The 19,842-nt window shown below is 35.3% G+C and overlaps 1 protein-coding gene across 2 annotated transcripts in view; it reads right to left on the bottom strand.

The window, feature by feature from the left end:
* The window catches only part of IPO8 (importin 8), an 83,059-nt gene that overhangs the window by 48,041 nt on the left and 15,176 nt on the right, over positions 1–19,842 (bottom strand). For both annotated transcript variants that reach the window (XM_003126400.5, XM_005664009.3), the window contains exons 4-10: positions 19,267–19,425; positions 18,160–18,316; positions 10,903–10,992; positions 9,195–9,289; positions 8,646–8,730; positions 5,665–5,799; positions 3,945–4,044 (exon numbers count right to left, since the gene is read on the bottom strand). In XM_003126400.5, the coding sequence (XP_003126448.2) occupies positions 3,945–4,044; positions 5,665–5,799; positions 8,646–8,730; positions 9,195–9,289; positions 10,903–10,992; positions 18,160–18,316; positions 19,267–19,425 (821 nt within the window). The remainder of the gene's footprint in view (positions 1–3,944; positions 4,045–5,664; positions 5,800–8,645; positions 8,731–9,194; positions 9,290–10,902; positions 10,993–18,159; positions 18,317–19,266; positions 19,426–19,842) is intronic.

Below are 19,842 nucleotides of genomic sequence, written 5' to 3'. Positions count from 1 at the left end.
TTTCACTGAGGATAGGAAAAGTGCTTTATCTCTATCAAAAAACAACAAAAACTTATTTAGTGCTTACCATGTTCTAGATTATGGGGATACAAATATCAAACAAAAAAGGTTCTCATGGAGCTTGTAGTAAGAGAAACAGATTACATACATACAGATACACATACACAATATTACAGTTGAGAATATCGCCTCTCTAGAAAGGTTAGGTAATTTGCCCACAGTCACCACAGTAAGTGACCAAGTACACATTCACAACCAAGCTGTCTTAACATCAAAACCTGAGCTTCTTCGGTTTTTACCAAATGTAAAAATATTATTAATACTAGTCCATAGACTTAGGAATATTTTGTTCATGTAAATAACTGTACACGACAAAAATATAACAAGAAAACTAATACCATAACTGTTCTCCCTGACAGTTATCTAAAAGTAAAGCACACATATCAAATAATAGTCACTGCATTCTAGTCTACAGAAGGAAATGACCAAGGAAAAAAGGCACTTCAGCTACTCCTGAGTTATCCATATTCTCTCTCTCTTTTTTTTTTTAAACAACATACTTGTGGCATTTGGAAGTACCTGAGCTATGGGTCGAATCAGAGCTGCACCTGCAGGTCTACATCACAGCCACAGCAACAAGGGATCCAAGCCTCATCTGTGACCTATGCCACAGCTTGCAGCAACACAGGATCCTTAACCCCCTGAGTGAGGTTAGGAATCAAACCTGCATCCGCATGGACACTATGTCGGGTTCTTAACATGCTGAGCCACGAGAGGAACTCCCATATTTTCTTTTAATGCATAAAATGTAAATTCTATCAATTAACACACACACCTGCTAATTATTATATTTTCTAAAAACTGAGATACCTTCTTATTTGATATGAAGAATAACTGAAATAATGGTAGCTTTCTAAAAGCTAAACAAATATGCAGCACATTATAAAAACTCAGGAGTATCATAAGAAAGCTAAATACTGAAAGAATGCTTTAAAGAAGATAGAAGAAAGATTGGCTAATCATTCTGCTCTCTCAAAGCAAACTAGGAAAACACAAGCATTAGAAAGTGGAATTAATAAATCATGCATATGTACAATGGTTTTCAAAAGGAAATGGTAGAATAGAGGGATAAAGCACTGGTAAATATTGTTTTCTCATTCACTTGGTTTTTGTTTTTTATTTTTCCTATTATAGTTGATTTACAATGTTCTGTCAATTTCTGCTGCACAGCAAAGCGACCCAGTTGCACACATATATACATTCTTTTTCTCACATTATCCTCTGTCATGTTCCATCACAAGTGACTAGATATAGGTCCTTATGCTATACAGCAGGATCTCCTTGCTTATCCACTCCAAATGCAATAGTGTGCATCTATTAACCCCAAACTCCCAGTCCATCCCACTCCCTCCCCATTCCCTTGGCAACCACAAATTTGTCCTCCAAGTTCATGAGTTGTTTCTTTTCTGTAAATGGGCTCATTTGTGCTGTATATTACATATAAGTGATATCATATGGTATTTGTCTTTCTCCTTCTGACTTTCTCTTTCTGAAAAAAAGTTCCATCCATGTTGCTACAAATGGCATTCTTTTGTTCTTTTTTATTGGCTGAGTGTATATATACCACATCTTCTTAATCCATTAGTCTGTCAATGGACATTTAGGTTGTTTCCATGTCTTGTCTATTGTGAATAGTACTCCAATGAACATAAAAGTAGGTGCATGTATCTTTTTCGATGAAAGTTTTGTCTGGATATATGCCAGGAGTGGGATTGCTGGGTCATATGGCAGTTCTATATTCAGTTTTCCGAGGTACCTCCATACTGTTTTCCATAGTGGTCATATCAATTTACATTTCCACCAACAATGAAGGAGGGTACTCTTTTTCTCCACACAGCACTTGTTATTTGTTGACTTGTTTATATAAGGTGTGAGGTGGTACCTCATTGCAGTTGTGATTTGCATTTAATAATTAGTGATGTTGAGCATTTTTTTCATGTGCTTTTTGGCTATCTGCATGTCTTCAGAGAAATGTCTGTTCAGATCTTCTGCCCTTTTTTCAATTGGGTTGTTGGTTTTTTGCTGTTGGGTTGTATAAGTTGTTTGTATATTTTAGAAATTAAACCCTTGTCAGTTGCATTGTTTGAAACTATTTTCTCCCATTCTGTAGGTTGTCTTTTTTTTTTTTTTTTTATGATTTCCTTTGCTGTGCAAAAGCTTGATCAGGTCCCATTGTTTTATTTTTATTTTTATTTCAGTTGCCTTGGGAGACTGATCTAAGAAAACATTTGTATGGTTGATGTCAGAGAATGTTTTGCCTCTGTTCTTTTCTAGGAATTTGATGGTCATGTCTTACGTTTAAGTCTTTAAGCCATTTTGAGTTTATTTTTGTGCATGGTGTGAGGGTGTGTTCTAGTTTCATTGATTTACATGCAGCTGTCCAGTTGTGCCAGCTGGACAGAGACTGAAAAGACTGACTTTTTCCCACTTTATGTTCTTGCCTCCTTCGTTGAAGATTAATTGACTGTAGGTGTCTGGGTTTATGTTCCATTGGTCTGTATATTTGTTTTTGTACCAATACCTCACTGTCTTAATTACTCTAACTTTGTAATATTGTCTGAAGTGTGGCAGAGTTATGCCTCCTACTTGGTTTTTTCCCCCCCTCAGGATAGCTTTGAAAATTCTGGGTCTTCTATGGTTCCATATAAATTTTTGGATTGTTTGTTCTAGGTCTGTGAAAAATGTCATGGGTAATTTGATAGGGATTGCACTGAATCTGTAAAATTACTTTGGCCACTTTAACAATATTAATTCTTCCAATCCAGGAGCATGGAACATCTTTCCATTTCGTTGAATCCTCTTTAACTTTCTTGATTAATGTTTTATAGTTCTCAGCATGTAAGTCTTTCATGTCCTTAGGTTTATTCATAAGTATTTAATTTGGGGGGCTATGATTTTAAAAGGTATTGTATTTTTATATTCCTGTTCTAATATTTCATTCACTTGTTCTTCCTGTACTTTGTCTTCAAGGGAAAGAGGCACTTCCTCACATTGTGAACTAAATAATACTAAATATAAAGCAATGGGAAAACAGCATAGCCCAATAATCTAGCATCTATACCGTAAGTTTAACTCAAGTAACAAGAGACGTGTAGCCCAACAAGGGGGAAAGCACTGTTGTCACAGCACCCTCAGTATGCCTTGAGTAATGCCAGTCTTATCAATTATTTATTTCAACATTCACTGAAAACAGACTAGGACTGAGAACTTGCAGAGCAATGTAAGACTATAGATAGGATAGAGGACGCAAAATAAGCAAAAGACAAAGTCCCTGCCCTCAGATAGCTTCTTCACTATAGGAGAAACAGAGGAACATAAATAACATCTTGCTGTATTAAGAGCCTGAGTATTCCATGAAGTGATTAATTCAAACTGGTGATAAAAGGGAATGAACTTGGGCAACCTACGCAGTTCAACAGCTTCTGTAGGAGAAGCCAAGGCTAAATGGACCCCCAGAGAACTAGGCCACACAGTGGGGTCACCATAGGAAATCTCATTCGCCTGTGGAAAACTCAGTCACTAGGATAAGGAGGCAAACTAAGTAGGGATGCTTCTAAAATATGCAGAAATGCAAAGGATCCCCCCAAAATGCCCATGAAAGCATGGTCCCTGCAGATGGGCATTGCAACAGAAAGAGTTACAGAGGGCTCCACAACTGCTTCAGTGCCCATGAAAGGAATGAATAAAGCAGTTTTTCATCCCCCACAACAAAGGCCTCAAGTCTACAGGTTCAACACATCAAACTCTCATTAGTTTCAGAGTTTATCATGCAAAGTAGAACTTTCAGAATTTAACAAATTAATAAAATCAACTTAAAAGTATAAATTTAGTTATACTACTTCACATATCTAGGACCTGATGAGGAATAAAATCATCTCAATTACCAAATTTCATCCTTATATACTCATATGGATCTTCTTGCCACAGCTCTTCATCCTCATCTTTATAACACATCACAGAAAAAATCACATCTTCAGAGATATTCTAAGAAGAGAAAAAAAAAAAAAAAACAACAAATGGGTATAGACTATTTACATTTGTGGAATACCAATAATGAAAGCTTTTATGAAATTAGTTTTCCAAACTGTTACATTAAGCATGTTGTTAAGCTTGCATATTAAGGTAAAGGCAGGAAAGTAGAAGCCCTGGGGGGAGGAGGTGGGGAGGCAATAGAGTTAAACACAAGATTGTTTTTAAACAACTGATTAAAGGTATGGAGAAAAAGATGAATGTAAATGCTATTCTTTGAAGCAAGAGCAGGGATAATAAAGTTTTACTATCAACATTAAACATACCTAAACATACCTTGATTCTTTAAGGAAGAGAAATAAATATCAAACCAGGGTTATATTTAATATTATATAACTCATTGTGAACATTTTTACATTTCCATTTGATCCTAAATATCAATGTCTAAGCAATATTATAATTTTCTTCTCTTTTTCCACTTCCAAAAACTTAATTTCCTACCCTACAAATGTAGGAAATCACATCTAACATCCTCTATGTATACTACTGCTAATGCTCTATTAAGACCTTCTGTGCTCTAACATGTAAAAACAAAACTATCTCTTATCACTTCTTCCAAATTAAGTAATTCTAAGAGAAACAAAATCTCAGCCTAATAATCAGAGTTTACTTATTCTTACATTATAGCCATGTAATAGTAATGTAATAAGGCCAAAGGCATCAAGTAGGAAAAAAAAAATGCTATCACAATTCATCCTTACTTTACAGAAATAAACAAAATCAAATCTATACCTTTATTAATTACAAAGGAACACTATTTGATCAAAGGAATTGGGCAAATATTAAGATGTCCATAGAAAATACAAAAGACATAGTACCTTTAACACAATACTAAACATATTCTATCCTAGACACCAAAGACAAAATAAAAGAATTTGCTTTATTTTTTAGATACCATCTTAGAGATTACAGAATTTAAGAATTCATGGTTTGCAAGGAAAAAATTCAGTTACTAACAACTTTGAATTATCCAAAATTACCTGTGCACAAGTAAGATTTATTAATAGTCCATAATTTTTCATTCTGATTTGTTCTTTAATTAAATAACAATGCTGAATTCTACCTTTAATAAACAAGTGATACAAAAAAAAAAAGAGAAAGCTTTAACTTCTAATACAGAACCTAACAATCCAAAAAAGAAAAATAAAAACTTTGGCCATACCTACAAAAGAAAATGGTCATGTTTCAGGCTGCATTTCCTGCAAAATAACACTACCTCAGTAGAGCTCCGGCAGCTGTTTTGAAAATGCTGTCACATGAGATACCTCATTTGACCCTAGCAACCTTTATGCAAGAAGGGTAGAAAAATATTATCTGACTCAACAGAGGAGAAACAGAGGCAAAATGAGATTCCAAGCAAGATCAACTAAATCCAAGTCTTCCAACTTGAAGGCCTCACTCCTCAAATACATAAATTTCCAAGCCCTTCATATCAGAAAGACTGCACTCATTTGAAATTATTCACAGAAACAAAAACACATTAAATAGAAAACATGGGATTAGTCACACTTACTCAGTCTAGAAAACTTAATTTAACCAGAGAATAATTTCAGAGAGCTGCTCCCCAACACTAACCTGTATATGTGGCTTCATCTGCTTCCAGGTTACAGAATGAACGATCCCTTGGTTGAGATAGTTGAATGCCTGCTGAAGGACACGGGGTGCCACATACTCCTTCTGCCTATACTGGTCTAAAATTTTTAGGAGTACCTACAGGAAAATAGGAAGAAAACAGATAGGAAAACATAAATAATTTTAAGGTTAAGGGATTTTAGGTACCTAGCATTTTAGATATGGCGTAAGACCCAAAATCCATAATGATAAAAATTAACAGAGAAGAACTAATTTATTTTTAGGGAAATACATCTTGTAAGAAAGTGCATGGGCTGCTTTCTTAAATGGGTCCTTGTTATACTGAACTGAAGTGTGTCTCACTGTGATTTCCGGCCATGTACCCGACATCTAACCTGTGGAAATACTCGAAATATGTCTACCCCCTATTCCACATATCACCTCTCAAAATAAATTAAGACTCTTGTCAAAAAATAAATACATAAATAAATAATAACATACTTGACTAAATGAACACTGAAAATATCCATTTAGGAGTTCCCATTAGGGCTCAGTGGGTTAAGAACCCGACATAGTGTCTGTGAGGATGCGGGTTCAATCCCTGGCCTCGCTCAGTGGGTTAAGGATCAGGCACCACTGCAAGCTGCAGCATAGGTCACAGATGTGGCTCGGATCTGGTGCTGCCATGGCTGTGGCGTAGTCTGGTAGCTGCAGCTACCATACGACCCCTAAACTGGGAACTTACACAAGGTGCAGGTGCAGCCATAAAAAGACCAAAAAAAAAGAAAACTCCATATGGCAAGAGATATAATAAATAGATTTTAGTATTTGATTACGGTGCACTTCACTTAAGAAAAATGATAAGTTACCCAAAAAAATTGTATTGGGACAACTGATTAGGCCTCTGAAAAAAAAATTAGGTTGCCTCCCTAACTAAACTTCACACTGACATACATTCCAGATGGGGAAATAGCTCAACAACAACAAAAAACGAAACCATCAAGTAGCTTTTTAAGAAGGGTGGAATTTTTTTATTTTGGGCTATAGAATTCCTTAGAGATATAACACAAAACTGAGGAGTTCTGGGGTCTTTTTTTTTTTAATACTGATTAAAGGAAAAAGATTGTTTATAAGGAAGGAACCATGCCCAAAGAAGCTGTAACTGGCCCAAGCACCCTCCATCAGAGGCAGCACTACAAGAAATTCCTGGTCTCCAGAGCACTTCACTAGAGTGTATAGTTAGAACTGAACTACTGAATAAATAAAAGGAGATCTTTCAAAAAATGTACAGAATTTACAAATTCAGTTCAAGTTACATAAAATTTCTCAGAAGTCCTGTCATCTAGAAACTCCTTCTGCAATGCAGGCTAAAAACGAGTGCTACTGAACAGAGTTCTTCCTAATACAGTTGTCATTCATATAAAGTGGAGGTGGTAGTAGATGAGACACAACAATAAAGAAGAGTACAGTTTTTGATTAAAAAAAAAAAAAAAACCTTTTTAAAATATCAGGAATATATACCTTAAATAACTAAGGTTTAAATAGTTTGACATGGATGCAGTGGCATGAAATTTAAATGTGTGTGTGTATACAGACACATGTTTATGTGAACTGAAAAAAATCTACCAAATACATTACAAGAGGGCATCAACCTGAGGATGCTCACTGGAGTTTAACAGCAATGGAAAGAGCAGGATACACAGCCAACCAGCTTCCTGATTATCCTAGTATCTAAAGTGAATAGCTGAATATGTGATTTATTCATCACTAATTTTCCCTACATACTATCTCATTGGCCAACAAAATAATTTGTAAGAAAACTATAGCCATAGCTTTCCTAAATTGCTGCAAGGTAATTTTCAGAAATGATAATCCATAAAAGGAAGTATGCCATAAAAGGAAGATGACAAGTTTGAAGTATTTAACCTTCTATCAACAATAAAGAAGACTAATATGCATAGATTTATAAAAATATAGAAACACTCTCTATATCATTAAAGGCTTTTACTATACTGATTAATCTCTGCTTCCTCAACATAGTCTGGACACAACCAGTGCTGTTATTAAATTTCATTTCTTGAAATAGAAACAAAAATTTTACAATTCAAATAGCAATACAGATAAACCAATCCCCATGCCCACCTTCCTTTATAGTTTATAAATATTAATATCAACTTGGGGAGTTCCCGTCGTGGCACAGTGGTTAACAAATCCGACTAGGAACCATGAGGTTGCAGGTTCGGTCCCTGCCCTCGCTCAGTGGGTTAACGATCCAGCGTTGCCGTGAGCTGTGGTGTAGGTTGCAGACGCGGCTCGGATCCCACGTTGCTGTGGCTCTGGCGTAGACTGGTGGCTACAGCTCCGATTCGACCCCTAGCCTGGGAACCTCCATATGCCGCGGGAGCAGCCCTAGAAAAGGCAAAAAGACAAAAAAAAAAAAAAAAAAAAAATATATATATATATATATATATATCAACTTGGATTATTTCTCAAGAACTCCTAATTTTCACTATATAGAATGGTTCCCAAACTTCCACAAAAATGTGTACGTTCTCAGCTGAAAGTCTTAACTTCCGAGCTCAACTCCTTTTGAAATAGATCAATTCTTACTACCTAAATCTTCTGATGTAAGGGCTCAGAACAAAAAGGTGAGACTCCAAGAAACAGTAGGTAAGAAAGGCATACAAGGTCAGAGAGTTAACTGAAGAACACAATCTCATACTGGTGACTGTGACACAAGTGTCAACAAACTTGAAAGGTTGAGTCCAGCATCTAAGAGTCTAGAAGGGCAATTCTTGCAGTAGCTACCTTAGAGCATCTGTGGTTCTAAAACTGACTGCACTGTATCTGATTCCCACAGCTCCATTTCATCCCCAATAAATATGTAATGTATAAATTAATATGTCTGTACCTAGTTATAAATGGATAGAAGTGACTTAACTACTTTCAGTAGTGACCACCCTTCTATTTAAAAAGTTTATTACCTGCTGAATTCCCACTGCATACGTTTTCAAAAAGAATTCAGAAAATTCAAAGTATTCTTTTGTGACATTTCCTGGGCTTCCATATCTTAAAATACAAAGAGAAAATGTTTAAATACTGTGAATTTTTAAAACAAAGCATTCTCACTTTTTTAAATACTTGTTGAAAGATGTATCCCATGGAGGCAGAAAACTAACATTTTTCCTTTTTTTCACAGGCCCCCAAATGAAATCATGATATGCAGTACTTAGACTCTGGGCCATACTTAAAGTCTCAGGAAGAAAACAACAAAAATGAAACTGATGTCATTTCTCCATGATTTTTATAGAGGAAGAGAAAGATCCAGAGAAGCCCGTCTACCTCACTCTGATCACAAGGCCCATGACCACAGTTAATCCTGCTTTAAAGTAAGCAGGGGGTGACTTTTTGCCCTCTGTGGCTCTAAAAAAAAATAATCATATTACTGTAGAGTAACAAGAGACCTATTCAATTTTATTACATCCAATTCTGAAATACTAACCATAGGTTATAAACCTAATAACCAGAATTACCGTTCAAAGAGACGAGCTACAATGTGTAGTGCCCACTTCTTACACTTCCACCAGACTAGTTCTGGCCTGTCATCCTCATCAATCTGCAGAGTCTCCTAAGAAGACAAAAACACCCAGATAAAGTTCCTGCATAAAGAAAAGGGTTCCTGTAACTAACAAAGGCAAAATAAATGTTGATAAAGGTAAGTACCATTAAATGTGAATTCAAATTGCCATACAAATGCAAATTTCTACTTTATAGATTGCAAGGTTAGAATTAAATAAGCAAAGCAAATTTCAATTAACCAGTGCTGTTGTTCACATTTATCTTTCTTCAAAAGGCCCAAATAAGTAGGAAACAAAATACAAAATACCGTATCCCTTGAGGAAACTCTCTGAGATGACAGAAAAGTTCTATATCTTGATGTACATGATGCTAACACAAGCGTTTGTCAAAATTCACCAAGCCATTCACTAAATTCTGTGCAATTATGTATATAAACTAAAAGTCAACGTAATTTGTGCCAAGATGTGGACAAAGGAAAGAATACTGCATTTAGAGACAAGCTTAAATTTAATATTTGATACATTTTAATTTAATTTGATTAAATTTGAGTTAATTTAATAGATGAAATTATACTATCACTGTTTTTGTAAATAACACTGAGACACAACTTTCACCTATCAAATTGGCAAGTTTAGAATTTAACATAACAGATATTCGTAGCCACTGCATTAAAGTCAGAAAAGTGTTTCTGGAGAAAAGTTTGCAAGATCTGTCAAAGCCTTGCACAGGGAAGTTATAGTCACTATTCTGTAATAACCTTTAATGGAATATATCTACAAAAATACTGAATCACTATGCTGCATGCCTGAAACTAATATAATACTATAAATCAACTATATTTCAATTAATTAATTAAAGGTCTGTCAAAGCCTTAAACACTGTTAGGAGCTTATCCAAAGAAGACAATCATATAGGTGCATAAAAATTTAACTACATCCTTACAGGTAAAACACTAAAAAACTAAAACAACCTAAATATACAGCAAATGAAGCATTCGATAAAAATGGCACAATATAAAAAAGAAATTATTTTAAATTAAAAATAAAAAATATTCGTAATCATGAAAATATAAGTATAACAGATTTGAGAGAAAAGTGAATTTATAAATAGCACCTATCCATACCATTTTTACCAAAATAATATGGTTGTTCCTTCTGATAAATTTCATTAGTGCTCCTTTTTCTGCAAACCCTTTTTAATCACTTTTTAATAAGATTTTTCAGCATATCCTTTTAATCACTTCTTCCTATAAATAAAGATTTTGTAATATTTTTTGTAGAATGAAAAAATGATTGTATAGAAATGCAGAGGAAAAAAAGAGGAATAAATACCACACATTTTTTAAATGGTTATCATGTTTAGTAGGATTAAATATATAGTTATTATTTCATTAATTTTGTTTATCTGGACTTTCTAAAAATGAGTACATATCATTAACTATTTTTATTACAGTAGTAATTTTTTTCCCAAATAGCAGGCTGGGATAATATATCAATCTACCATAAATATTTCAAACCCAGGTCACTATGCTGTATAGCAGAAACTGACACAACACTGTTAAGTCAACTATATTCTAATAAAAAAAAAATGTTTTAATCATTGAAAAAAAAATCCTAAATTCAAGTTTTCCCATTTCTCTTAGGAAAGGAAGCCTTTTCTTACAGGAGGAACAGTCCTGTCAATAATAGTCCGGAAGATCTCCATCCATGCTGTCATGGTTTGGTTATTCACCAGCTGAAGAGGCAATGCATACTGAAAACAAAAGGACAACAACATCAGACAATAATTCCTCCCCTCAAAAAAATCAGCAATTTTATCAGTATTAAAGATTGAAATATATGGAATGGCTAATATTTGACTATGAAAATAATAATTTCAGATGGTCCAACCTAAAATTCAGCTTAAAACAGCTCTATAAGCATATATATATGTAAATTACTTTTTTTAAATCTAGAAGTATACATGCCATGAATATTTCTCTAGGCTACTCTTTTTGAATAAAATAATAATACAGTAAGGTATAATTTATTCAGCATGAAGTTCTAGATAAGTGATTTTTTTACCATTTACCCCTCTGTGTGTCAAACTTTTCATTTTTCCAGCTTTATTAAGATATAATTGATATATAACACTATGTAAGTTTAAGGTGTACAACATGATTTGATATTGATATCTGAATGATTACACATATACATTATGAAATTATTACTACAATAAGGTTAGTTAATATGTCTATTACCTCACATATTATCTTTTTACTTTTTCATTGTTTTGATGGGGGGGGTTGGCCCCACCTGCAGCATGTGGAAGTTCCCCAGCCAGGGACTGAACCTGCACCACAGCGGTGACCTGAGCCACTGCAGTGACATCAGATCCTTAACCCACTGCACCACAAAGGAACTCCAATATTTGAAGCATAGTTAATTTCCAATGTTATATTAGTTTCAGGTGTACAACATAGTGATTCAGTATTTTTACAGGTTATACTCTATTTAAAGTTATTACCGGAGTTCCCATCATTGCTCAATGGTTAACGAATCCAACTAGGAACCATGAGGTTGTGGGTTCGATCTCTGGCCTTGTTCAGTGGGTTAAGGATCCAGCATTGCCATGAGCTGTGGTGTAGGTTGCAGACGCGGCTAGGATCCTGCATTGCTGTGGCTCTGGCGTAGGCTGGCAGCTACAGCTCCGATTAGATCCCTAGCCTGGGAACCTCCATATGCCACAAAAGCGGCCCAAGAAATGGCAAAAAGACCAAACAAATTAATTAATTAATTTAATTTAATTGATTACTGAGTTTCAAAAAAGAAAAAAAAATAAAGTTATTACAAAATGATGGCTTTATTTCCCCGTGCTATACAATTATCCTTCTTATTTATTTTATACACAGTATTTAGTGTCTCTTAATCCCATGCACCTGTCTCAACTCATCCCACTTCCTTCTCCCCACAGTTAACCACTAATTTTGTTCTATCTGTGAATCTATTTTTGTCTTGTTATATACATTCACTTATTTTTTAGACTCCACATACAAATGATAAAACATGGAGTATTTGTCTTCCTCTGACTTTTTTCACTAAGTGTAATACACTCTTAAATTCATCCACATTGCTGCAAATGGCAGAATTTCATTATTTTTATGGCTGAATAACGTTCCATCGTATAACTTACAACATCTTCTTCATCTACTGATGGGCACTTAGCTCACTTCCATATCTTGACTGTCATAAATAGTGTTGCTACAAACACTAAGGTGCACATATCTTTTCAAATTACTGTTTTCATTTTTTTTCTAGATATATATACAGCAGTAGAATTGCTAGATCATATGGTAGTTCTATTTTTAGCTTTTTGGAAGCACCTCCATACCATTTTCCATAGTAGCTGCACCAATTTACGTTCCCACTAAGTTGTTAGGGTTCCTTTTTCTCCATATCCTTGCCAATATTATATAGACTTTGTGATGACAGCCATTCTGATTGGTATGAGGTGATATCTCACTGTGGTTCTGATCTGCATTTCTCTGATGATTAGTGATGTTGAGCATTTTTTCACCTATTGGCCATCTGTATATCTTCCTTGGAAAAATGTCTATTTAGGTCTTCTGTACATTTTTTTAATTGGGTTGTTTGGGTTTTGATATTGAGTTACATGAACTGTTTATATATTTTGAATATTAACCCCCTTATCAGTCATATCATTTGCAAATATTTTCTCCCATTTAGCAGGTAGTTTAATTAGGTACTATTTGTTTATTTTTGCTTTTATTTCCTTGCCTCTTAGGAGATAGATCAAAAAAAATACTGCTATAGTTTATATCAAAGAGTGTTCTACCTATATTCTCTTCTAAAAGTTTTATGGCTTCTGGTCTTACATTTAGGTCTTTAGTCCATACTGAGCTTATTTTTATGTCTGGTATAAGGAAATGTTCTAATCTCATTCATTTACATGTAGTTTCCAGTTTCTTAGCACCACTTATTGAAAAGACTGTCTTTTCTCCATTGCATATTCTTACTTCCTTTGTAGTAGATCAACTGAACGTTAAGTACATGGGTTTATTTCCGGTTTCTCTTTTCTGCTCCACTGATCAATATGCTTGTTTTTGTGCTGGTACCATACTATACTGTTCTGCTTACTGTAGCTATGTAGTATACTCTTAAGTCAAGGAGCATGATACCTCTAGCTTTGTTCTTTATTCTCAAGATTACTTTGGCAATTGAGGAGTTTTTGTGGTTCCATACAAATTTTAGCATTATTTTAGAATTTTAGAATTTATCTTTCCATTTTCTTTTCTTTTTTTCCAGCTACACCTGCAACAAGTGGAAGTTCACAGGCCAAGACTGAACCCATGCCACAGTTGTGACCTGAGCCACAGCTGTAGCAATGCCAGATCCTTATCCCACTGTGCCACAAGGGAGCTTCCTCTTTCCATTTCTTCATATCATTTTCAAATTCCCTCATCAATGTTCTATAGTTTTTACTATATAGATCTTTTAATTTCTTAGTTAAGTTTATTCCTTTCTGATGCAACTGTAAATGCAATTGTTTCCTTAATTTCTCTTTCCATAATTACATTTTTATGGCAGAAATGAAAGTCTTTACCTATGTAAAATTGTCACTATATGCAGGTAACATGATACTACATGCAGAAAACCCTAAGAACTCCACACAAAAACTATTCAATCTGATCAACAAATTAAGCAAAGTAGCAGAATATAAGATTAACATTCAGAAATCAGTTGCATTTCTGTATACTTACAATGAAATATTAGAAAAGGAATATTTTTTAAAAAAGTATCTTTTAAAATCACACCCCCCCCCCGCAATAAGATACCTAGGTATAAATCTGACCAAGGAGGTGAAAGGCTTATACCCTCAGAACTATAAAACATTAATCAAGGAGTTAAAGAGGATTCAAAGAAATGGAAGGATATCTCATGATCCTGGATTGGAAGAATTAATATTGTTAAAATGGCCATAATGCGCAAAGCAATCTACAGAGGTAATGTGATCACTATCAAATTACCCATGACATTTTTCACAGAACTAGAACAAACAATCCAAAAATTTATATGGAACCACAGAAGATCCAGAATTTTCAAAGCTACCCTGAAGGGGGAGAAAAAAAAAAAAAAAAAAAAAAAACAAGCAGGAGGCATAACTCTTCCAGACTTCAGACAATATTACAAAGCTAGAGTAATCAAGACAGTATGTTACTGGTACAAAAACAGACATACAGACCAATGGAACATAAACCCAGACACCTACAGTCAATTAATCTTTGACAAAGGAGGCAAGAATATAAAATGGGGAAAACTTACAAGCTTTTGCACAGCAAAGGAAACCATAAAAAAAAAAAAATAACTTGACTGGGAGAAAAAAAAGTTTCAAATAATGCAACCAACAAGGGCTTAATCTCCGAAATATACAAACAACTCCTACAGCTCAACAATAAAAAAAACAAACAACCCAATCTAAGAATGGAAGAAAACCTAAATACATTTCTCCAAAGAAGACATATAGATGGCCAACAAACACATGAAAAGATGTTCAACATCACTAATTATTCGAGAAATGCAAATCAAAACTACAATGAGGTACCACATCACACCATTCAGAATGGTCATCATTAATAAGTCTACAAATAAAAAATGCTGGAGGGTGTGGAGAAAAGGGAACCCTCCTACACTGTTGGTGGGAATATAAACTGGTACAACCACTATGGAAAATAGTATGGAGATACCTCAGAAAACTGAATATAGAATTACCATATGATCTAGCAATCTGACTTCTGGGTATACATCTGGACAAAACTTTCATTCAAAAAGATACATGCATCCCTATGTTCACTGCAACACTATTCACAATAGCCAAGACATGAAACCACCTAAATGTCCATCAATAGATGAATGGATTAAGGTGTGGCACACACACACACACGGTGGAATACTACTAAGCCATAAAAAAAATGAAATAATACCATCTGCAGCAACATAGATGCAACTAGAAATTCTCGTACTAAATGAAGTCTGAAAGAGAAAGACAAATGTATCTCTTATATGTGGAATGCAAAATATGAACCTACCTGTGGGACACAAAGACTCACAAACATAGAGAACAGGCCTGTGGTTGCTAGGAGGGAGAAGGGTGGTGGGACAGGCAGGGAGTTTGGGGTTGGTAGATGCAAACTATTACATTTAGAATGGATAAGCAATGAAGTCCTCTTGTATAGCACAGGGAACTATATCTAATCTCTTGGGATAGGCCATGATAGAAGACAATATAAGAAAAAATAACATGTTTGTGTTCATATATATATATATACACACATACACACACCTAGTCACTGGGTCACTTTGCTGTACACTGTAAATCCACTCTAATTTAAAAAAATACTTTACAAAAAAAATAAAGAAAATCTTTACCTCATGAAACATTTAAGAAACATTTTTTCAATTACTTTCCTCTACACTGAGGCATGATATCACAGTCCACTGTATTATAGTGTGCAACCCCCACCCCTACTAAACAATGAGCTACAAGAGATGAGGCGTAGCATCTCTGCATGCATGCACTGCAAAACCTGCTATACACTAAGAACATAATCATAAGTAAGAAACAGTTTCTGTCCTCACAAAGCTTACACTCTAGGTGAGGAAAAAAACACATTTAAATAAGGAATTACAATATGGTGTGACAAACAGTATGGATAAAAGCAGTATAATGTTGACAAGGGCACCCAGGAGGCCCACCTAATACAGCCTGGGAATATCAGAGACAAGTTCCTAGAAGAGATACACAGTACCTTAAAGAAGCAAGAAACTCTCAGAAGAGAGAAAGGACACAGCCACCTCATGAAGCTGAAAGAATTTCTGCATGGCTGGAGCGTAAAGTACAAAAGCTAAAGCCAAGTATAACAAGAGATGAAGGGTTTTATAAGGCATGTGAAGTTCACATTTTGTTCTAAGTGCAGTGGGGAGTCAGTTGGCTTTAATGGGGAACAGAGGAGGATCAGGCTCAAAGCTGAGGGAAGTGACAATGAGTTCATTTTTGGACAGATGACTTCTGAAGTATGCATGGAACATTCAAGTGCCTTGTACACAATAAATATTTAATAAATGCTTAGACAAAATCAATTAAATTGTATCATACTTTTTAAAACATAAATGTTTCTGCCTCTTCCCAAATTGTCAATCACTTTTTACTAAATTATCACTGTAACTGTGGCTCTTACAGCTTTCGAAATTTCCCCGTGAAGAATATTGCTACAGTAGCATATAGCATAATACCAAATGGTTTACAATAATGAATTTTTAATTTTTTTTTAGGTTTTTAGCACATACATGTTGAGAGAAAAAAAAATTTAGATCTTATTCTCTTAGCAAACCAAATAGAGGTAGAGGCTTTAAGAAAACCATTTCATAAGCCTCTAACTTCCTCATCCTGGCTATGCTTATCCCAACAGGAAAGAGAACTCTGGCCTTTGAATAAATAGGGTATTGGAGTTCCCGTCGTGGTGCAGTGGTTAACGAATCTGACTAGGAACCATGAGGTTGCGGGTTCGGTCCTTGCCCTTGCTCAGTGGGTTAATGATCCGGCGTTGCCGTGAGCTGTGGTGTAGGTTGCAGACGCGGCTCGGATCCCGCGTTGCTGTGGATCTGGCGTAGGCCAGTAGCTACAGCTCCGATTAGACCCCTAGCCTGGGAACCTCCATATGCCGCGGGAGCGGCCCAAAGAAATAGCAAAAAAAAGACAAAAAAAAAAAAAAACTGAATAAATAGGGTATTACTATATCTAATGGCAAAAGATATCACTGAATAAAAAATGGTACAACCACTATGGAGATACCTTAGAAATCTATACACAGAACTACCATATGACACAGTAATCCCACTCTTGGGCATATATCCGGACAAAACTTTCCTTAAAAAAGACACATGAACCCGTATGTTCATTGCAGCTCTATTCACAATAGCCAAGACATGGAAACAACCCAAATGTCCATCAACAGACGACTGGATTAGGAAGATGTGGTATATATACACAATGGACTACTACTCAGCCACCAAAAAGAATGAAATAATGCCATTTGCAGCAACATGGATGGAGACTCTCATACTGAGTGAAGTAAGTCAGAAAGAGAAAGACAAATACCATATGATATCACTTACATCTGGTATCTAATATAAGGCACAAATGACTCTTTCCACAGAAAAAAAAATCATGGACTTGCAGAATAGATTTGTGGTTGCCAAGGGGTAGGGAGTGGGGTGGTTGGGGAGATTGGGGTTAAGAGATACAAACTATTGCCTTTGGAATGGATTAGCGATGAGATCCTGCTGTGTAGCACTGGGAACTATGTCTAGTCACTTATGATGGAGCATGATAATTGCAAAAATACAATGTGTACATGCATGTGTAACTGGGTCACCATGCTGTACAGCAGAAAAAAAAAACTGTATTGAGGAAATAACCATTTAAAAAATAATAATAACAACAACAACAAAAACATCTGCCTCAAAGTGATTTCCCTAAGGAAGATTTTTTTAAAGGGGGCTCTCTTCTTTACTTTCCCATTTACCTATAATCGTAACTAATCTATAGGCAGAATGCTATGGACAAATTAGTCAAATTACCAGTTTTTAGCGCAGCTGACTACCTTGTTTCTTCCATACTCAGACTTCAGATACTGGAACGAAAGGGAAACAAACACTGAATCTCAGCTCTGCCACTCAGTTAACTCGGACAATTAAGCTGACTTCTGCAAGCCTCTTCTCTCACAAGGATTTTTTTTTTTTTTTTAATATAGTGAGAATATATAATGTGCAATTTTTAACAATAACAGACACTTACTGAGAACTTTCTATGTGTCAGGCAGAAATACAAGCACCATAGTCATCTTCTGCTATAGAAACTTACCTGAACAAGTGCATAAAAGATTTTCAGGATCTGCTTCTGTAGTAAAACAGAATAATGTGAGGAATCAGGAAGGAGCTGCATGATTTGTTGCTGAATACGAGGCAGAAATATTTGCATTGCTGCTATAAGAGGTTCTCTTTCCTCTGCTTTCTTATATCTACACAAGCAAAGACAAAAAGAGAGAAAAATAATTTCTCCCCACAAAAGAGCTATAAACAATGAATGAAAAACAATACTTTCTAAACTACATAAAGCTAATAAAACAATAACATACGAAACACAGACTTATATTTTCTACTTGGATTGTTAGAATAAACATGAAAAGAACTTTGAGAAAGCACATCCCTATTTTAAGCAGAATACCTAAAATCCTTCCAGAAAGAAACTAGTTTAAAAAAAAAATCCAAGACAGCTTTGCAACTTTCCTATATGAATTTTTTAGTACTGAAATTAGTTTTCATCATATCACAATCCTTCCTATACAAGTTGAATGTCAGTTTAAAAAGACATTCCTATTATATAACATATAATACGGGGGGAAACATTGATTCATCCACTCTCCTACATTGAGATGTTAAAACAGTATACAAATTTAGGTGCTCTTAGATCACTTTAACTAGGTATCCATCTAAAATAGTCTCTAAAAATTCTTTTAAAAGGAAGACTATCGACTGCAGGAAAACAATCCCCTTAGATACTAGAAAGCAATGCTATTAAATGCAACACTAGTCCCACACCTCCCAAACAACTTTTACAGAAAAGAAAGTCACCAACAGAGAAACTTAAACATTGTTTACCTTGCATCCAAAAAAGTAAATGTTTGTTTTACTTAACAATATGCTCACTTAAAGACAAATGTTAAGGTACCTCTCCATCAGTTTCCAAGGAAAGCTGAGACTAACAAATAAATTTGAGAAGGACTACCTTAGAGATTAGTACATTAGCAGATTAAATAGTCTTTGAAAAACTGTAGAAAATAAACATGTTTAACTGTATTTACCAAACTAACATCATTCTGCAGAATAATCATAGCAGACCCCTCTATGCAATGTAATTCTTTCCAAGTAACACATGGCTGGTATCTTCAACCAACAGAAATCAACTTACTCATACGTCTTCACCAGTTGATACAGACATAATAAACTGCCAAGCCAGCTTCCACTGCTCTGTGATTGCAAGTAATAGTCTATCTTGTCGACTACCGCTGGCCAATGACCAGGGAAATCGTATTTAATGATGGCACGGAGACACATTGTTAACTGGACTCTATAAGGTGGGGGGGAAAAAGTCCAAAATCTAAGTAGTTATAAATATCAGGCTTCAAAGACCTCTAATATTTTACATAAAAACACTCTGATTCCCATTTACCTACATTATATAGTTATCTATCTAGGGTTGGAAGGAAAAGAGTAATCCTATCAAGAAAAACCTCCTCAGGAATTCCCGTCATGGCTCAGCAGTAACAAACCCGACTAATATCCATGAGGACATGGGTTCTATCCCTGGCCTTGCTCAGTGGGTTAGGGGATCCAGCATTGTCATGAGCTATGGTGTAGGTTGCAGACACAGCTTGGATATGGTGTTGCTGTGGCTGTGATGTACGCTGGCAGATGCAGCTCTGATTGGACCCAAGCTAGAAACTTCCATATGCCACAGGTGTGCCCCTCCCCCCTAAAAAAAGAA

The sequence above is a fragment of the Sus scrofa genome, chromosome 5 (assembly GCF_000003025.6).
Source record: "Sus scrofa isolate TJ Tabasco breed Duroc chromosome 5, Sscrofa11.1, whole genome shotgun sequence".
Taxonomy (NCBI): Eukaryota; Metazoa; Chordata; class Mammalia; order Artiodactyla; family Suidae; genus Sus; species Sus scrofa.
The sequence above is the reverse complement of the archived record's forward strand: the minus strand, read 5'-3'. Positions and strand labels throughout refer to the sequence as shown.